This window comes from Acinonyx jubatus, chromosome C2 (genome assembly GCF_027475565.1).
Source record: "Acinonyx jubatus isolate Ajub_Pintada_27869175 chromosome C2, VMU_Ajub_asm_v1.0, whole genome shotgun sequence".
NCBI lineage: Eukaryota > Metazoa > Chordata > Mammalia > Carnivora > Felidae > Acinonyx > Acinonyx jubatus.
In genome coordinates this window covers 11447745-11464921 of record NC_069384.1, presented here as the reverse complement: position 1 = coordinate 11464921, position 17177 = coordinate 11447745, and the positions used below count along the sequence as shown (strand labels likewise).

The following is a 17177-nucleotide window of genomic DNA, read 5'->3' as shown; positions in this document are numbered from 1 at the left end:
TGCTCAGTTGATCTTTGTGTCTGTTTTTGTGTCACTGCTATACTTTCTTGATTACTACAGCTTTGCAGTATATCTTGAACTCTGGGATTGTGATACTCCAGTTTTGTTCTTCTTTCTCAAGATCGCTTTGGCTATTTGGGGTCTCTTGCGATTCCATACAAATTGTAGTATTACTTGTTCTAGTTCTGTGAGAAATGCTGTTGATGTTTTGATGGGGGTTGCATTGAATCTGTAGATTGCTTAATTTTTTAACTGAGTTATTTATTTTTTTGCTATTGAGTTGTATGAGTTGATTGTAAACTTCTTAATAGCAAGGATCGTGGTAATAATTCCTCACCTTATCCGAATCTATAATTTTAGCATAATGTGTAGACCATTATTTCTCATTCTGGAGTAGAGCTTCATGGTGTCATTTGAATGAGATAAGAATTCATAAATCAGCTGTTTTAAAACAATCTTAAAATGCTTCAATGAGGAGATAAAACTTACTGGTACAAGCCTGTTGTTTTTGTTTTGGATCAGTACAGCTTTATGTTGTCCATGGGAATAAAAAGTTTTCCTGAGTAAATGAATAAGGCTTTGGAGAGAGGGAATCTTTGAAAGGCATAAAGGCTTATTTTCAAGTAAGATCTAAATAGAAATGATTATCTGATCCTAAGTGAGAAGAATATGAAAATATTAAGTATACAAATGCTCAGACATGAGAGTAAAAAAAAAAACCTTTTTCAATTACCTTAACATTTGAAAATTTATTATAAATTTGTCATAAATCTAAAAGATTGATATTCTGGAAATTTGAATAGAAAAGTCTTAATACAATATCTAGCCAAATGCTGTTAACTTTAGAGATGGAGGGACTGAAATTTACGTCTCACATATCATTCTAAATTTGTTTCAACTATAGAATTTATTTTGATAGCTACAGTAGTGAATGCAGTTTTAATCTTTTTCTGAAAAGCCTTTATAATTTGCCTCTAGGGGTATATATATTCTTCTCACACAAACCAAATGCTGATTCTGTGAGGCTTCATATCTACTGTTCCATTACATATGGATTTAGTTTATATACTTACAAATACTTTGATTTCTTTTCACTTAGTGTACATTAGGATATGTGCAGAATTTGATTTGTGTTTCCAGAGTTGGGCCAACTTTTAATTGGTGGCATTTTAAAGAATGTCTGGTTTTTATTCTATACTTTCTAGACTTTTTTCCCATTTCAGTGGAATTGAATATCAGAATATAGCTGTTATGTGCATTTATTATTTGGTCATAAAGGCATTTGGAAAACCACTGGTCTTTGTGTATTTAGTAAAGGGCATTCGTTCCAAAACACACTGGACATATTGAAATTAAGATCAATACTTTGTATTTTCTAGTAAGCCATTTTGGTTTCATTCAACATAGACTATGTCCCGTCCGACCCTACTTCTGTAAAAAAAAAAAAAAAAAAAACTCTAAAAATAAGTTTTCTGTCGTCTTTACTAAATAATGTTTTTAAGGACTCATTATCACAATCTGAGAACTACTGCTTATATTAAACATTCTTGCTCAGAAGCCTTATTGTTCATCATTTGTTATGTCTCTTCAATTGAGTTTTTAAGTTGAGCTCAAAGTTGCCTTTTTTTGTTGTTTTCTAATGATCAAATACTTGTCGGGAGTTACTGGGAATAAGTACTTTTCTCAGATGATGTTCCAACACAGATAATTCCCATTTGTATTGAACTGCTAGGATTGCACAACTCTTGGTTTTATTCATAGAGTTTTTTGGTGTGTTGTGGCTTATGACTTTTCCCCAACTTTATCAAGATATAATTGAACTACAATAAACTGGATATGTTTAAAGTATACTATTTGATCAGTTTTGATATATGCATGTACCTATGAAACCATCACCTTTCCCCCAAGTTTCCTTGTCTCTTTCTGTTTTTGTAATGTGTCCCTTCCTCTGTATCTCCCATCTCCTGGAAACTACTGATTGGTTTTTTGCCACTATAGATTAGTTTATATTTTCTAGAATTTTAAGAAAAATGGAGTCAGTGTGTACATATATAGACATGGCTTCTTTCACTGAGCATAATAATTTTGACATTAATGCATGTTGTGGCTTGTGGCACCAGTTGGTTCTTAAAAAAAAATTTTTTTTTTAATGTTTATTCATTTTTGAGAGACAGAGACAGAGCACTAGCGGGAGAGGGGCAGAGAGAGAGGGAGGCACAGAATCTGAAGCAGGCTCCAGGCTGAGCTGTCAGCACAGAGCCTGACTTGGGGCTCGAACTCACGAACTGTGAGATCATGACCTGAGCCGAAGTTGGACACCCAACCAACTGAGCCACCCCTCAGTTGGTTCCTTTTTATTGCTAAGTAGTATTACATTTTATTGCTAAGCAGTACAAGAGATAAATCACTCTTTATCCCTTCATCATTCGATTGATATTTGGGTTACTAGCTTTGGCTCTTACTAAAGATAAAGTTGAGGGGTACCTGGCTGGCTCAGTTGGTTAAGCATCACACTTCAGCTCAGGTCGTGATCTCAAGGTTTATGAGTTCCAGCCCTGTTGTTGGGTTCTGTGCTGACAGCTCGGAGCCTAGAGCCTGCTTTGGATTCTGTGCCTCCCTCTCTCTCTGCCCCTCCCCCACTCGTGCTCTCGCGCTCTCTCTCTCAAAAATAAAAATAAACATTTAAAAAAAAGTTGATATGATTGTTTACACATTTTCATGTAGTCATAAACATTTATTTCCTTTTCTTTTTTGTTTTTAATTTATTTATTTTGAGAGAGAGAGCATGAGCTGGGGAGGGGCAGAGAGAGAGGGAGAGAGAGAGAGAATCCCAAGAAGACTCTGCACTGTCAGCACAGAGCCCAATTCGGGGCTCGAACCCATGAACTGAGAGGTCATGACATGAGCTGAGGTCAAGAGTCGGATGCCTAACCTACTGATCCACCCAGACACCCCAAATTTTCATTTCTTTTAGCTAAATACCTAGAAGTTGAGTGGCAAGATCCAGTGGGATCTGTACAACTTTTTAAGGAAAGTCTGCTTTTCAAAGTGGTCATCCCATCTTATGTTCCTGTCAGCAGCACTTCAGAATCCTTGGTATGGTCAGTCTTTCGTGTTTGCCATTCCAGTGGAAATATAGTCGCATATCATTGCAGCTTAATTTCCCTAATGGCTCATGATGTTGAGCTTCTTTCCATGTGTTTATTTGCCATTTATTTAAGTTATTTGGTGAAGTGTCTGTTACATTTCTTTTGACCATTTCCTCACTGAGGTTTTTGTTGTTTTTTTTTTTTTAATGTTTATTTTTGAGAGAGAGACAGGAGAGAGGAAGTAAGGGAGTGTGCACAAGTCGGGGAGGGGCAGAGGGGTAGGGAGACAGGATCTGAAGCAGGTTCTACACTGACAGCAGAGAGCCCAATGCTGGGCTCGAACTCAGAAACCGGAGATCATGACCTGAACTGAAGTCAGATGCTTAATCGACCAACTAAGCCACCCAGGCACCCATCTTATTATTTCTTTTAAGTACAAAAGATGCTTATTTGGGAAGAGCAGAGGAATTACAGTTCAGGATAAGCAAGCTATGGTGAGCCATAGGCAAATCCATCTTATTATTGAAAAAAAATTTTTAGTGTTTATTTATTTTTGAGAGACAGAACGTGAGTGGGGGAGGAACAGAGAGGAAGACACAGAATCCACAGTTCAGGCCCCAGGCTCTGAACTGTCGGCACAGAGCCCAACGTGGGGCCTTGAACTTATGAACCATGAGATCATGGCTTGAGCTGAAGTCAACTAACTGACTGAGCCACACAGTTGCTCCTGTCTTATAAGTTTCTTTATTTATTTTGACAGGGGGAGGAGCAGAGAGAGAGGGAGAGTGAGAATCCCAAGAAGGCTCACACTGTTGGCACAGAGCCTGATATGGGGTTTGACCCCAGGAACAGTGAGATCATGACCTGAGCTGAAATCAACAGTTGGTTGCTTAACCTACTGAGCCACCCAGACGCCCCTCCCCTCCCCTCCCCCATCTTATTTTATTTTTAAGAAAGTTGTAAGAGTTCCATATTATTCTGAATACAGTTCCTTTGTCTGATGATTGTGTTGCAAACGTTTTTTTGTTTATAGCTTTCGTTTTTGTTTTCTTAATGGTACTTTTGAAGAGTTAATTTTTTTGATGAAGCCCAGCCCTTCTTCTTTTTTGTAAATAAATCATGCTTATTTGTATTCTAAGAAATCATTGTCTAGTCAAGGGTCATGAAGGTATTCTCCCATCTTTTAGAATTTTAATGCTAAACTATATGGTTTTAAATTGGTCCAAATTTAAATTTTTTCATTTCGCTCCATTTAAGTTAATTTTTGTGTATAATATGAAGTTAGGGTCACTGTTCTTTTTCTTTTTTTCTATATGAATATCCAGTTGATACACTGTTTGTTTGTTTGTTTGTTTGTTTGTTGAAAAGTCTTTTTTTTTTTCCCTCCAGTGGTTTGCCTTTGTTACTTTACTAAAAATGAATTCACCAAACGTGTAAATCTATTTCTGAACTCTTGTTTTCTGTTCCATTGATCTGGTATGTCTCTCTTTGCACCAATTCCAAAGGTCTTGATTACTGTTGCTTCATAGTAAATCTTGAAATCAGGTAGGATAAGTACTCTGATTTTGTTATTTTTTGAAATTGCTCCGGTTGTTCTAGGTCCTTTGTATTTCCATGTAAATTTAATATTAGCTTGTTAGTTTCTACTAAAAAGCCTGCTGCAGTTTGATTGGAAATGCATTGAATATACAGATCCATTTGCAGAGAACTGCAACTTTAACAATATTAAATCTTCTAATCCAGGAACTTAGTATATGTCTCCATTTATGTGGGTCTTCTTTAATTTTTCCCCCTAATATTATGTAGAGGCCTTGGATGTCTTTTGTTTGGTTTGTTTTGTTTTTTAAGTAAACTCAATGCCCTAAAGGGGGGCTTGAACTCATGACCCTGAGATCAAGAGTACCATCCTCTACCAACTGAGCCAGCCAGGCACCCCTGATGGCTTTTGTTAAATTTATACCTAGCACTTATACATTTTTTGGTACTGCTGTAAATGGGATTGTTTGTCTAATTTCACTTTCCAATTATTTGCTTCTAGTATATGAGAAGTCAGTTGCTTTTTAGAACGTTATTAACTTAACCTTTTATCCTGTAATTTTGCTAAGTCACTTGGCAAAATAAGAATCTGGTAAATTCACTTAGGACCGTATTTAGGAGCTTCCTTGGAGTTTTCTGCAAGTAGGGAGAGTTTCATTTTATTCTTTTCCAATCTTTATGGCTATTATTTTTCTGTTTTTCTTACCTTATTTCAGTGGCTAGAACCTTCAGAACAATGTTGAATAGGAGTGGTAAAAGCAGATATCCCTGCCTTCCTATTTTCATGGGGAGAAATTCAGTCTTAAACCATTGACTATATTAGCTGTAGGTTTTCATAGATGCCCTGTATCTGAGGAAGTTTCCTATTAATTCTAATTTTCTGGGAGTTGTAATCATTATTGGGTGTTGGTTTTTTGTCAAAAGCCTTTTTTCCCCACATTTACTGAAATGATCATATTGGGGTTTTTTTGTTTGTTTGTTTTGCTTTATTCATTTAATGTGGTAAATTACATTAACTGATTATCAAATGGTAAGCAAATCTTGCATTTCTGTGACAAACCCTATTTGGTCATGTTTCATTAACCTTTTTATGTATTATTAAGATGAAACTTTTATTGTGAAGGATTTTGGCATCTATATTCTTTAGGGTCTTGATATGTCATTTTGGGAAGATAATATCTGTCAGGTGTTAGCATTATGATGGCTTCAAAAACATGAGTTGGGCACTGATCCCTCTATTGTTTGAAAAAGTTTGCAACGTTTTTGTATTTTCTTTTCCTTGACTGTTGGATAGAATTCACCAGTGAAAGAATGCAGTTTTCTTTTTTGGGAAGAAAAAATAAAATCAGTTCCTTTAATAAGTGTAGTCATATTTGGATACTCTGTTTCTCCTTGTATCAATTTTAGTAAGTTTTTTCCAGGAAATTTGTTCATCCACATTGTCAAATTGTTGGCATAAAGTTGTTTTTAGTATTTCTTATTCTTTTAATGTTTGTAGGATTGATGGTAATGACCCTTAGTTCATTTCTGATCTGATTTGTGTTCTCTCTTTTAATCAGTGTCAGTAAGGGTTTGTCCGCCCCTCCCCCCAGGAACCAGATTTTGGTTTCATTAATTTTCTCTATTGTAGGTCTTTTAAAAAATTTCTTTTATATCTGCTAGTATCTTTATTATTCCCTTCCTTCTATTTGTCGTTTACATTGCTCCCCCCATTCTCTTCTTTAGTGTTTAGACCATTAACATTTAATGTAGTCATTGGTATTTTAGAATTACATCTGCTATTTTATTATTTGTTTTGTTTATCCTGTTTTTTGTTCTTCTATTCTTCTTTTCCTGACTTTTTTGAATTGAGTAATTTTTAGCGTTCTATTTTCATTTGTCTATTGCCTTTCTGGCTATATTTCTTTGTGTGTTTGTGTTTTTATTTTTCTAAGTAGTCACTCTAGGGATTAAATATATTTAACTTTCATAGTCTGCTTACAGGTAATATTTTATTACTTGAAATAAAATGTAGAAGGCTTGCAGCCATCTAAGTCCTTTACTCTTACCCAACAGACCTTTATGTTAAGGTTGTCCTATGTATTATTACACTTATACATGTTGATAGCCCTACTACACAGTGTGACAATATTTGCTTTCAGCACTCTACGTATCTTCAGGAGTTTTATAGGAAAAATATAATTTTATGTATTTATCCATATATTTATCATTTCTGTTTCTGTTCCTTTATTCTTGAAGATCTAAGTTTCTCTCTAAAATTTCCATTTGCTTCTTTTTCAACTAATTTTTTCTTCTCTGCTGATCTTGTGTATTTCAAGTCATTTCATTTGTGTTTACTTTTACCTCATGGAACACAGGTGATAATAGCTCCTCTAAAGTCTTTGTGATAATTTCAGTCTCTGTATCATTTGGGATCTGGGATCTGTTTTATTACAGTCTTTCCTTTCTTTGAGAATTTGCAAGATTTTCCTAGTTGCATGTATGTCCAGTAAGTTTGGATTACCTCGTGGAGATTGTGAATTTCATGTCAGGTTCCGGGTGCTGCAGTGACCCTCTGCACAGTGCTGGTGTTGGTTGTAGCAGGTCTTCTTCCTGATTAGGTTCCAAGTACAAGTTCTGCCTGCTGCTGCCTGCTCACAGAGGTCCCATTGTTAGGTCAGTTTTCAATACTTTTGCTGTGCTACTTTTGTTCCGCCCTGCAGCTCAGAGGTGAGCCTGAGTCTTGTGGGAGTTCATTTACAGAATTAAGGGATCCTCACACTCTCCTGTCCACAGAGGCCTTTTTTATTAGTTCCTTTGGCCAGACTGGGTTTCTACCAGAGTTTTACCTTTTGCTCCTCTGCCTCACTGCATAACTCCATGACTGGGCCAACTCTGGGGGCAGAGCTGCTAGAGAAAAGTGAACAAAAGTTGGGGGGACTTCTGACTGTCTTCTGAAATCTGCCTACTTTTCTTTACTTCTTATTGTCCTTAGGTATTTGTTTTTTAAAACTTTTGCCCAGTTTCTAAAAGTGTTTGTTTTTTTTTTTTTAAGTTTATATATTTTTGAGAGAGAAAGAGCAGGGGAGGAGCAGAGAGAGAGGGGGAGAGAGAGAATCCCAGGCAGGCTCCACACCATCAATGTCAGCATGGAGCCTGACACGGGGCTCGAACCCATGAACTGTGAGATCATGGACCTGAGCCAAAACCAAGAGTTGGACACTTAACTGAGCCACCCAGGCGCCCCTGCCCAGTTTTTAGTTTTAAGTGGGACAGAGGCTCTAGTGGGCTTATACCACTGTAGCCAAACTAGAAATCTGGTTTGTGGCACTTAGAAATCTTGCGGTATTTTTAAAAAATTATTTTCTTTTTTCAAATTATTGTAATACATACGACAAATATATGTAAAAGTAGGAACAACAGTTTGAACCAAGATGTTATCACCCTGATCTGCCTGTGTGGCATAGAACTGAAAAGGAGGTGGGATTGAAAGGTTCGATCTGGTTGCTTCATTGCGTGTTACTATTTTGTCTGGGGTTCCCCAGGAGCTGAGGAGAACCTAGCTGTAAATAGCATTTGAAGTGCCTGTGGCTAAAAGAAATGTGTGTGGGAATATTCCAACGTCATCCTTAAACCAGCATTTGGATGTTTGTGTTAGTAATAAGTCTGGAAGGTACATCTTCTTCATACCTCAAAGCGATTTAGTTTTTATTAGGTCCATTCCTTACCAGGACCTGGCTTAAGTTGAGTGACAGTTAAGGAACAAGGCTTGGATTGGGGAGGGAAGAGACAGAAGGGCTTTAGTTTGCAAGCGTAGGGCGCAGGCTGAGGTTGCAACCCTTTCCATTGTTACTTACGGATTTAAGACGACGAGGAAGCAGACTGGGTAGTTAGAAGGGCCAGAAGATAAATTTTGTCTGACGCTGCTAATAATGAAGTGAAGGCTTTTGGGGAAGAGGTTCACAGAGCGGGGCAGAGGGAGGAAGTGGGGGATGATTTCCTGAATTCCAGGAAGGACAGTAAACAGCACGTACTTAGTTTTGAGAGAGAGAGAGAGAGAGAGAGAGACACGGAGGGAGTGCATGAGCAGGGGAGGAGCAGGGAGAGAATCTTAAGCAGGCTTCATGCTTAGTGCAGAGCCTGATGCAGGGCTCAGTCTCACTAAGGTGAGAATCATGTCCTGAACTGGAATCAAGAGTCGAATGCTTAACTGACCAAGCCACCCAGATGCCCCATTTTTTTTTCTTTTTAAAGTTTTTTTTTTTTTTTTAATTTCAGCAAATACTCTTTGCAAGGAGCCACTGATCATTAAAATATTCTTTGGGGCACCTGGGTGGCTCAGTCAGTGGAGCGTTCACCTTCGGCTCAGGTCATGATCTCATGGTTTGTGAGTTTGAGCCCCACATGGGGCTCGCTGCTGTCAACACAGAGCCTGCTTCAGATCCTCCTATCTCCCTCTCTCTCTCTCTCTGCTTCTCCCCTGCTCACTGAACTCTATCAAAAATAAATAAACTTTAAAAAAAATTTTTAAAAATATACATAGATACTTTGGACTATAGGAGTTGTTATACTCTGTGACTCTCAAAATAGCTGTGAAACACTTAAAGTAAGGCGTATAATTATATCTAGGTGAAAATGGTCACTACTTTTGTAGTTTAGTATTGGTTATGCTAATTTCATAACCTGTGGAATTGTTTTAGTAAAAGGAATTATTTGTTTCTTGAAGTTTAGTTCAAACTCACCCCTAAAATTATTTTTTCTTGGGACCTTTTTCATGTTATACCTTTACATTTCAAGTTAGTTCTATGCTCTCTTAAAGTATTATGTCCTTTTAAAAGATCAGTTTGGAAATTACAGTGAAGTAGAAATCTAACCATTGTCTCTAGATTCTCTGTTGCATAGAATTGTGTATAATGTTTCCTTAAGCAAAAATTCTAAAGAAAATGTGAGCAAATTGGACCTAGTTATGTAGTAAAAGAGTAACATGCATATCTGAGTCGGGTTTATTACATAAATTCTAGGATAATTTGTGTTAGGAAAGATATCACTATAATTTAGTATGCTAATTAAAAAAGAAATACATGGTCATCTTATTAAATACTCTAAAAAAGCCTCTGAAAAAAATTAGCAGGCTTTTCTAATGAAAGTTTAAGTCAAATAAAAATGATAGAAAACTGCCTAAACATGGCAAAAGCTACTTACCAAAACACAATAGCAGATATAACTATTTATAACCTATTTCATTGGTTATGAAATATCAATACTTATTAAACACCAAAACCATCACCATGAAAGCCAGGGGCAGTATCAAAATTCCTGCCTTTCCACCTATTACATAGCCTAGCTTTACTGGTTTGGGCAAATAATGCAAGCTTAAATTCTTTATTCTCAGAGGATATAGATCTAGAAAACCTGAGAGACTCATCTGAGTGCCTTAGCACCAATAAAAAAATGTGGTAAAGTGGCTGGGTACCAAGAAGATAGATAAACCAGTAACTTTTCTTTATTTTGCAATAAATAGTAAAGAATGGAAGTAAACCAGAACAGAATGTTTTCTCATGTTCTAAATATGAAATATTTGCATTACCATGCTTTTAAAAAATGAGAGCTTACTGCTTTTGCAAAGCTCAATAAAAAGATGTATGATTTGTCAATTTTAAGAGCATTATGAAGATTAAATGAGATGAAACATTAAAAAATTTTGGAAAATCATCAAGCTCACCTTTATAGTGTATTGAGCGAGAAATTGTGGAAGAAGAGAATAGCAGCTAATTTCTTTTTTTTTTAAGGTTTATTTATTTATTTTGAGAGAGAGAGTGCACATGCATGCAAGAGAGAGAGGGAGAGACAGAATCCAAAGCAGGCTCCACGCTCAGGGTGGAGCCCAGCAAGGGTCTAAGATCTCAGGATCCCCAATAGCAAGATCACAACCTGAGCTGACATCGAGTCGGAGGCTTAACCTACTGAGCCACTCAGGTGCCGTAAAGGGAATTGGCAGTGAGACGTGGCCTGCCTCAAAACGGGATCCACAGACCCCCACTTAAATATGGTGGCTTGACCACATGTATCTTTTCTTCTTCCATCACATCTGCAGTGATTGCAAAGGAAGCACAGCAGTTGTTAACACATAGGGAGAAAGATAATAGTAGAGAAGATAGTGAACAAAAGATCTGAAGAATTTTTTGGAAACAGAGTGAATAGAGTGGTAACCGAGTTCAGAGGAAGGTACAACCTAGGGCCTACCGAAAGGCGGCAGAGATGAGAGGGACAAATCAGCAGCCCCCAGGAGTGTCTTGACAGGATTCAGAGTGTTTGGTGGCTGCCAAAGGCAGAGGTCAGTTTTGTAGCTGAAATGGAAGTTCTTGAAAAGTCTATGTCCAGATCTTTTGGAATGTCCTCTGCATCCCCAGCAAACATGATTTCTTCAGTCCCATTTTTCCTGGGGAGATGGGTCAAGCACTAGAACCAGAGATGCTTCTGACCAGAAGAGTAAAGGTCGGGGCTGAAAATATAGGGAGTAGGTCTTAGTGTACATCCGGAAGTATAGCCCTTCACTTACTCCTGCCTTTTCTACTCCTCCCCAAAAGCCAGCACCCTCCCATACACTTCTTTCTGGCAAAACTGAGCAGCTGGAATGAAGAGACCTCTGCGTACTGACATTGGAGGTCTCCGAGTGAAATGTGACTGTCATCTACAGCAGTCCATCAATCAAGAGAACTGGCATCCATGCTGATTTTTTTTAGTACCTCACTCTTAAATATGAGGAAGCAGCCAGGGATCACCAGATAGATGAGGAAAGCCTCAAAAGTGACAGAGACCCAAACCAGTCGGCCAACAAACAGAAAAGGGAATCAAATGATGTAAGAAACAGAAGAACATGAAAGAGCAAAATACTTCCTTCCCACCCAAAAAATCCGGAGAGTAAAAGGTGTTGTGTCCGTTAAAAAAATGACAGAGTACTAGGAATAAAGAGTTAAGAACAAGGAAAAGCTTTTGGAAGTTTAAAAATATGATATTTGGGGGAAAAATCCATGGACAGATTAAAATAGGAAATTCAAGAGTATTAGGACAAGGGACTGTAATTGTAAATATCTAAAAGTAACTAAATTTTTTAATGTATGAATATTTAGTACTCATTTTTTAACTGTATGCCTCTGCCATGTTGGAAAAGCAAATACTAATTTTGGATTATTTTAGTTGGGGAAGAAGACGAGGTTCACCTTGGCTATTCATGAACAGATAACGCCTGATGGGGATTTTGGAGCATTGGGTTTGTGATTGGTATTCTGGACAGACATTGACATAGGATACATTGTTTATGGCCTTTCTCAAAATCTCTCAGTAGTGATTGCAGACAGTGTTTTTCATGGGTGGAATGCAGGCTGTGGAGTTCGCTATCCCTGCTCCGATCCAGCTTAGTCACCAGATGTGTGCTATTGCTTGAATCACTTCATCTCTCTAATTCTCATTTTCCTCATCTGTAATAAGGGGATGGTAATACCTGTCTGTCTTACTGATATCATAGGGCTGTGATGATGAAGAGATTTAAGAGCTATAAATAACCCAGAACAGTGTGCAGCTTATATTAAGTGCTCATTAAAAGAAGCTGCTGTTACAACCATCAAGCAGATGGACTAGTATATGTAGATAGTTAAGTAAAGGCGTACATTTAAAGAGTAACAAGTAAAACCTCAGTGATATAATAGGCTGTTCTGAGCGAATGGTATCACTCTCCAGACTGAAAGCTTCACATTCCCCAGTGCCCGCCATTGTAGCTGGCACTAAGAAGCTGCAGAGAATGAATGAATGAACCCCTTAATTGTAACTTTCATTTTCATATGGAACAGCACTAGTATCAGTTTCTGATCATTAAAGACTGCATGTCAGTGTGTTTATAAGTGTATAGAAATGAAGTTTTCATAAACTTAAATGTTGCATTTCAATTTACAGGCGTCGATTAGCAAGGTAAAAGTAACAGAACCATGGCTCAGTTTCCAACACCTTTTGGAGGTAAGTTCTCCGAGATTTTCCTTTTGTAATGTATTCCAGATTATTTATATATATATATATATATGTATATATATAATTTATTATATATAATTTATTATATATTATATATATTTTTGTATATGTGTATGTATATAATATATACATATATTAAATATATATATATTTATTTTACTTTCGAGAGAGAGAGCACAAGTCGGGGAGAGGGGCAGAGGAGGGAGAGAGAGAGAATCTTAAGCAGGCTCCACATTCATTCAGCATGGAGCCCAACATGGGGCTCGATCTCACAACTCTGAGATCATGACCTGAGCGGAAATCAAGAGTTGGATGCTCAACTGACTGAAGCACCCAGGCACCCCAAGACCATATTTTTAATGTTGTTTCATCTGGATTCTTTGGAAGCAACTCTCAGGCTTCATACCATTTCATTCACAAATATTTTAGTGTTTCTAAAAGATAAGAACACTCTTAAAGACATAACTACAACACCATTATCACACCTATAAAATTCACAGTAATTCCTTTATATCTTCAACTATCAAGTCAGTGTTAAAATTTTCCTGATGGTCTTCAGACCCTTTTTTGCTCTGGTTTGTCGGTTCAAATAAGGATGCAGACACTGATCTCAGTTCACGTGTCTCCTAAGCCTCCTCACCGTTTTCTCTTTGCATTGTACTTGTTGAGGTGACTGGGTCATTTATTCTGTACTTTTCCTAAAGCCTGGATTTGCAGCAGGACAATTTTTGTTTGTTTTACTTTATCTGCTTGAAACATATCAGCGTGCATAAAAAATTTTGTTTCAGGTAATTTTTCCTAATATTATGATTAAAGTGTTAAATATTGGCTTTATTTACTGGCCAAATTTTATTTACTTATTTATTTTTAAAGAGAGGGTGCCATTTTAATGGCTGACTCTTGGCAGCTGTCTAATCCAGTCATCATAAAGAGAGTATAGCACAAATCACCACCTCTCTGATCACATCTGTAAAAGTCCCTATGGAATTCTAGATTATGCAAACTTTTCAAAACCATTAGCATTATTGTTTCAATTTTGTCCCTCTTCCTCATTACTGGGCAGGTTTGTGTTTTGTGTTTTTTCTTTCTCTTTTTTTTTTCTTTTTTTTTTTAGAGCGCGAAAGAGAGGTAAAGAGAGAATCTTAAGCAGGCTCCGGGCTCAGCACAGAGCCTGATGCAGGGCTCAATCTCATGAACCCCGAGATCATGACCTGAGCTGAAATCAAGAGTTGGATGCTTAACCAACTAGGCCACTCAGGCACCCCAACTTTTCCTTTTGTTTCTAATTCCACGGATGAATTTCAAGAGGGCAGTAGAAGTTGTAGGATTAGAAGGCCTCTGAGTGAAGGGATCATATCTGTTTCAGTTACTACAGTGTCTCTGATGTCTGACACTGGGCCCTGCACATAGGAGGCAGTCAGTAAATATGTTTCCCACGGCTGAATGAATCCCACCCTTCCTGTCACTGTCCCACCAGACCCCGTAGAGAGGAGAGGTGCAATGTTCAGACATTTTGCATTTGTGCTAGCCACATTCACATTTTATTGCCCGTTCCCAGCTTTTTGGAAAGTATCTGAACTTTGGAAGGTCTTCAGTCTATAGATAATCTGAAATTATTTTGATCACATTGAGGAGACCTAGGACTAAAAGTGAGGAAGATCTCAGAAGTGACAGAAGTGAGGGGGCATGTGGTCAGTCTCAGAGCTGAAACTGAAGGGGAACCAAAGCCCAGTCTCTTTGGTTTGCAATTTTTTTTTTTTTCCAGGATACCCGTTTTTAAACACATCTTTGTTGAGGTATAATTTGTATACCATAAAATTCACCGATTTTAACTGTACAATTCAGTGACTTTTAGTAAATTTGCAGAGTTGTATGTCATCAGTACAATCCAGTATTTCAATATTTTTGTCGCTCCAGAAAGATTTTCATGGAATCACATGGGATATGAAATGTGAAGCTCTGGTTCTTTCATAACGTTCACGTGTGGCATTTGAATCACCTGAGAATGTAGTTTTCACTTGGTTCATTGCTTGAGTTTATATAAATAAATGATTATTAACTTATGTCTTTTTTTTTTTCTTTTTTTTCTTTTTTTTCTTCTCTGTTGGATGGTTGATCTTGAGCCTACAGGAAGCAAGCTGGCCCCAGACTTCTCCAAATCCACGTTTTTCTTCCTCCGATTCTTACGTGTTAACTTATGTCTTTAAATAGTCCTGCTAACTATAAGATTATAGGGCAAGTTTTTTAAAAAAGAATTTGTGCTGGTATCTTTCTTATTTTGGCCTGTTTTACTCTTAATTTTCTAACTTTATATGCGTAACACCCAAGGACAAACAGATACTAATCGATCAAATAATTGATAACATAGTGACAGAATCTGAAAGTACTAGGGAAATAGTGTGTGTGAGCACTTTGTTATTCTTTTCTCATTGAATAATTTCTTTTTCTTTTCTTTGGGTTTAGGCAGCCTGGATATCTGGGCCATAACTGTAGAGGAAAGAGCAAAGCACGATCAACAGTTTCATAGTTTAAAGCCAATATCCGGATTTATTACTGGTAAGTGGAAACAGCATTTTTACATTTTTACTTATTAGCAGTGCATATACCTGTGGAAAATCTATTATGCGAAGCTGAGGTGGGCACATATGGCCAAGGGGACATTTGCCTTAGCCTTGAGCCTGTATTTTTTCAGTTGCATTTCCTATAATGCATTCAAGCCTCTTTGCATTCCTTAATGGATGTCAAGCCACTTGTTTTGGGCATATCGCTGATGGGAATTGGTGAGAATCAATGTACCACATTCTTTAAGTAATAAAGCAATGGGCTGTGGTCCTTAAATTAAAATGCTTGTTTAATTTTGATCTTGAACTGGTTTGGGAAATGTAAATAAATGAACAGATTCTGAATATTAAAAAAAAAAAAGCGAACGACAGAATTCTCTCATTGCTGTATCCTTAAAGTTCTTTTTGTACTTTGCTTTATCTATTATCTTTTCTGTTTGGTTACTCTTTAGGAGTTAGCTTTAGAAAAAAAATGGGATCTAGACTTCCTGGAGAGTTGTTTTTATGTGTGTGTATATCACCATTATCTTTAAATTATTAATTGTTAATCACTGATGTGAATCTTGTAATCATTGTTACTTTTTCTCCATAAATGTATCAGATGTACTGACGGTTTGAAGTGCAGATATTAGGAATGGCAGAGAACCTAAAAAGTAGAAGTGTGGGGTCATCAGTTTCTTGAGGATTCCTAAATAGATGTGCTTTGTCATATGTCCTATGCTTTGTCATAGCTGTTCCCGTCTTACTAAATAGCAGATTAATTAGAGTGGACAATCTACCCCTGCTAACGTGTTAAGTTCTAAGTTCTAAAGTCAGTGCTGATGGGTTCATTTTACTGCTGCTTATAGGCTTTGGCTTTTATCCTATATTTAATTCAGTATTTGCAGAATTGCCAGCCTCTTTATTATTTTTGCAGTTTTGCTCTAAGAAGATACCGGTCAGCTGTTGTTTGTTTCCTGAAAGTGTTTTCATTTAATTTACAGGTGATCAAGCTAGAAACTTTTTTTTTCAATCTGGGTTACCTCAGCCTGTTTTAGCACAGATATGGTAAGTTGGAACTTAACATAAGCAAAAGGTAAAATAAAATATTCCAGTAATAGGATTTCTTAAGATACAGAAGGTGAACATAAATCTCTGGTCTGAAATACTCTACTCCTTCTTAACCAGAGAATACTTCTGAAAAGTAGCTTTCTAAGGTGGGACTTTAAAAGAAAAAATGGTGACATTTGCAAGATAACACTGTCAAAAAGTTGAATTCCCAGTGGAGAAATCTACACTTCGGTATTTTCTCATTAATTTGTTTTAGCCTTATTTACATCACCCATGCTCATCTGAAAGTCCTGCATTTCTGGCTTTATAATGTAATGGTTCTGTGTCTTTCATTGACTAAAAGGTAAGGAAAATATTTGAGGGTTAGTAGCAAAACCACCAGCGGAATAGTGAAATAACTAGTATTTATTACAGTGTTGTACAAGGTGAATGCTTAGTAAATATTGTTGAATTCCTGGATTAACTATCACAAATAAGCATTCATTCTTTTGAACCCACAGGAAAGAAGGGCCAGTAAAAAAAAAAAGTGGGAAATATAATTGTGGATTTTAAGTTTACGACTTTGGTCATGTCATGCTGAGTTGTGTTGCCAAGAGGTCACATTTTCCCACACAGTGCGGCTTTTGCAGTTAATACTTCATTTCCAGGGTTTATTAGTGTTGGGGAGTCAGCTTGCTGTGCAGTAGAAAGAGCACGGGATTTGTAGTCACACTCCTGAGTTTGAATCCCAGCTGTACGGTGTTCTATCCTTATGATTTAGAGCATGTATTTATCCTCTCTGACCTGTTTTCTCATCTAGAAAAAGGGAAGATATATTTTCCTTAAAGGGTTGTTGAGAACATTAGCAGAGAAACCGTGTATAAAGGACTTAGCATAGGACCTGGTGTGTAATAGGCCCTCAAAACAAAACCCAAAAAGGTACCTGCTGTCGTTGTCAGGG

The 17177-nt window shown here is 37.1% G+C and overlaps 1 protein-coding gene, 1 long non-coding RNA gene and 1 other non-coding gene across 14 annotated transcripts in view; 1 reads left to right on the top strand and 2 right to left on the bottom strand.

The window, feature by feature from the left end:
- Nucleotides 1-7792, bottom strand: part of LOC106966450 (uncharacterized) — a 54953-nt gene extending 47161 nt beyond the window's left edge. For all 4 annotated transcript variants that reach the window (XR_008297554.1, XR_008297556.1, XR_008297555.1 and 1 more), the window contains exon 1: nt 7129-7792. This is a non-coding gene — a long non-coding RNA (uncharacterized LOC106966450). The remainder of the gene's footprint in view (nt 1-7128) is intronic.
- The window catches only part of ITSN1 (intersectin 1), a 217817-nt gene that overhangs the window by 53676 nt on the left and 146964 nt on the right, over nt 1-17177 (top strand). For all 9 annotated transcript variants that reach the window (XR_008297553.1, XM_027041668.2, XM_027041666.2 and 6 more), the window contains exons 2-4: nt 12555-12614; nt 15090-15182; nt 16171-16234. Coding sequence is in view for 8 of the 9 variants with exons in the window: in XM_027041668.2 (XP_026897469.1) it covers nt 12587-12614; nt 15090-15182; nt 16171-16234 (185 nt within the window). In the remaining variant the exon portion in view is untranslated. The remainder of the gene's footprint in view (nt 1-12554; nt 12615-15089; nt 15183-16170; nt 16235-17177) is intronic.
- Nucleotides 14726-14880, bottom strand: LOC113594462 (small nucleolar RNA SNORA38). The gene has a single exon (XR_003414845.1). It is a non-coding gene; the product is annotated as a small nucleolar RNA SNORA38 (small nucleolar RNA).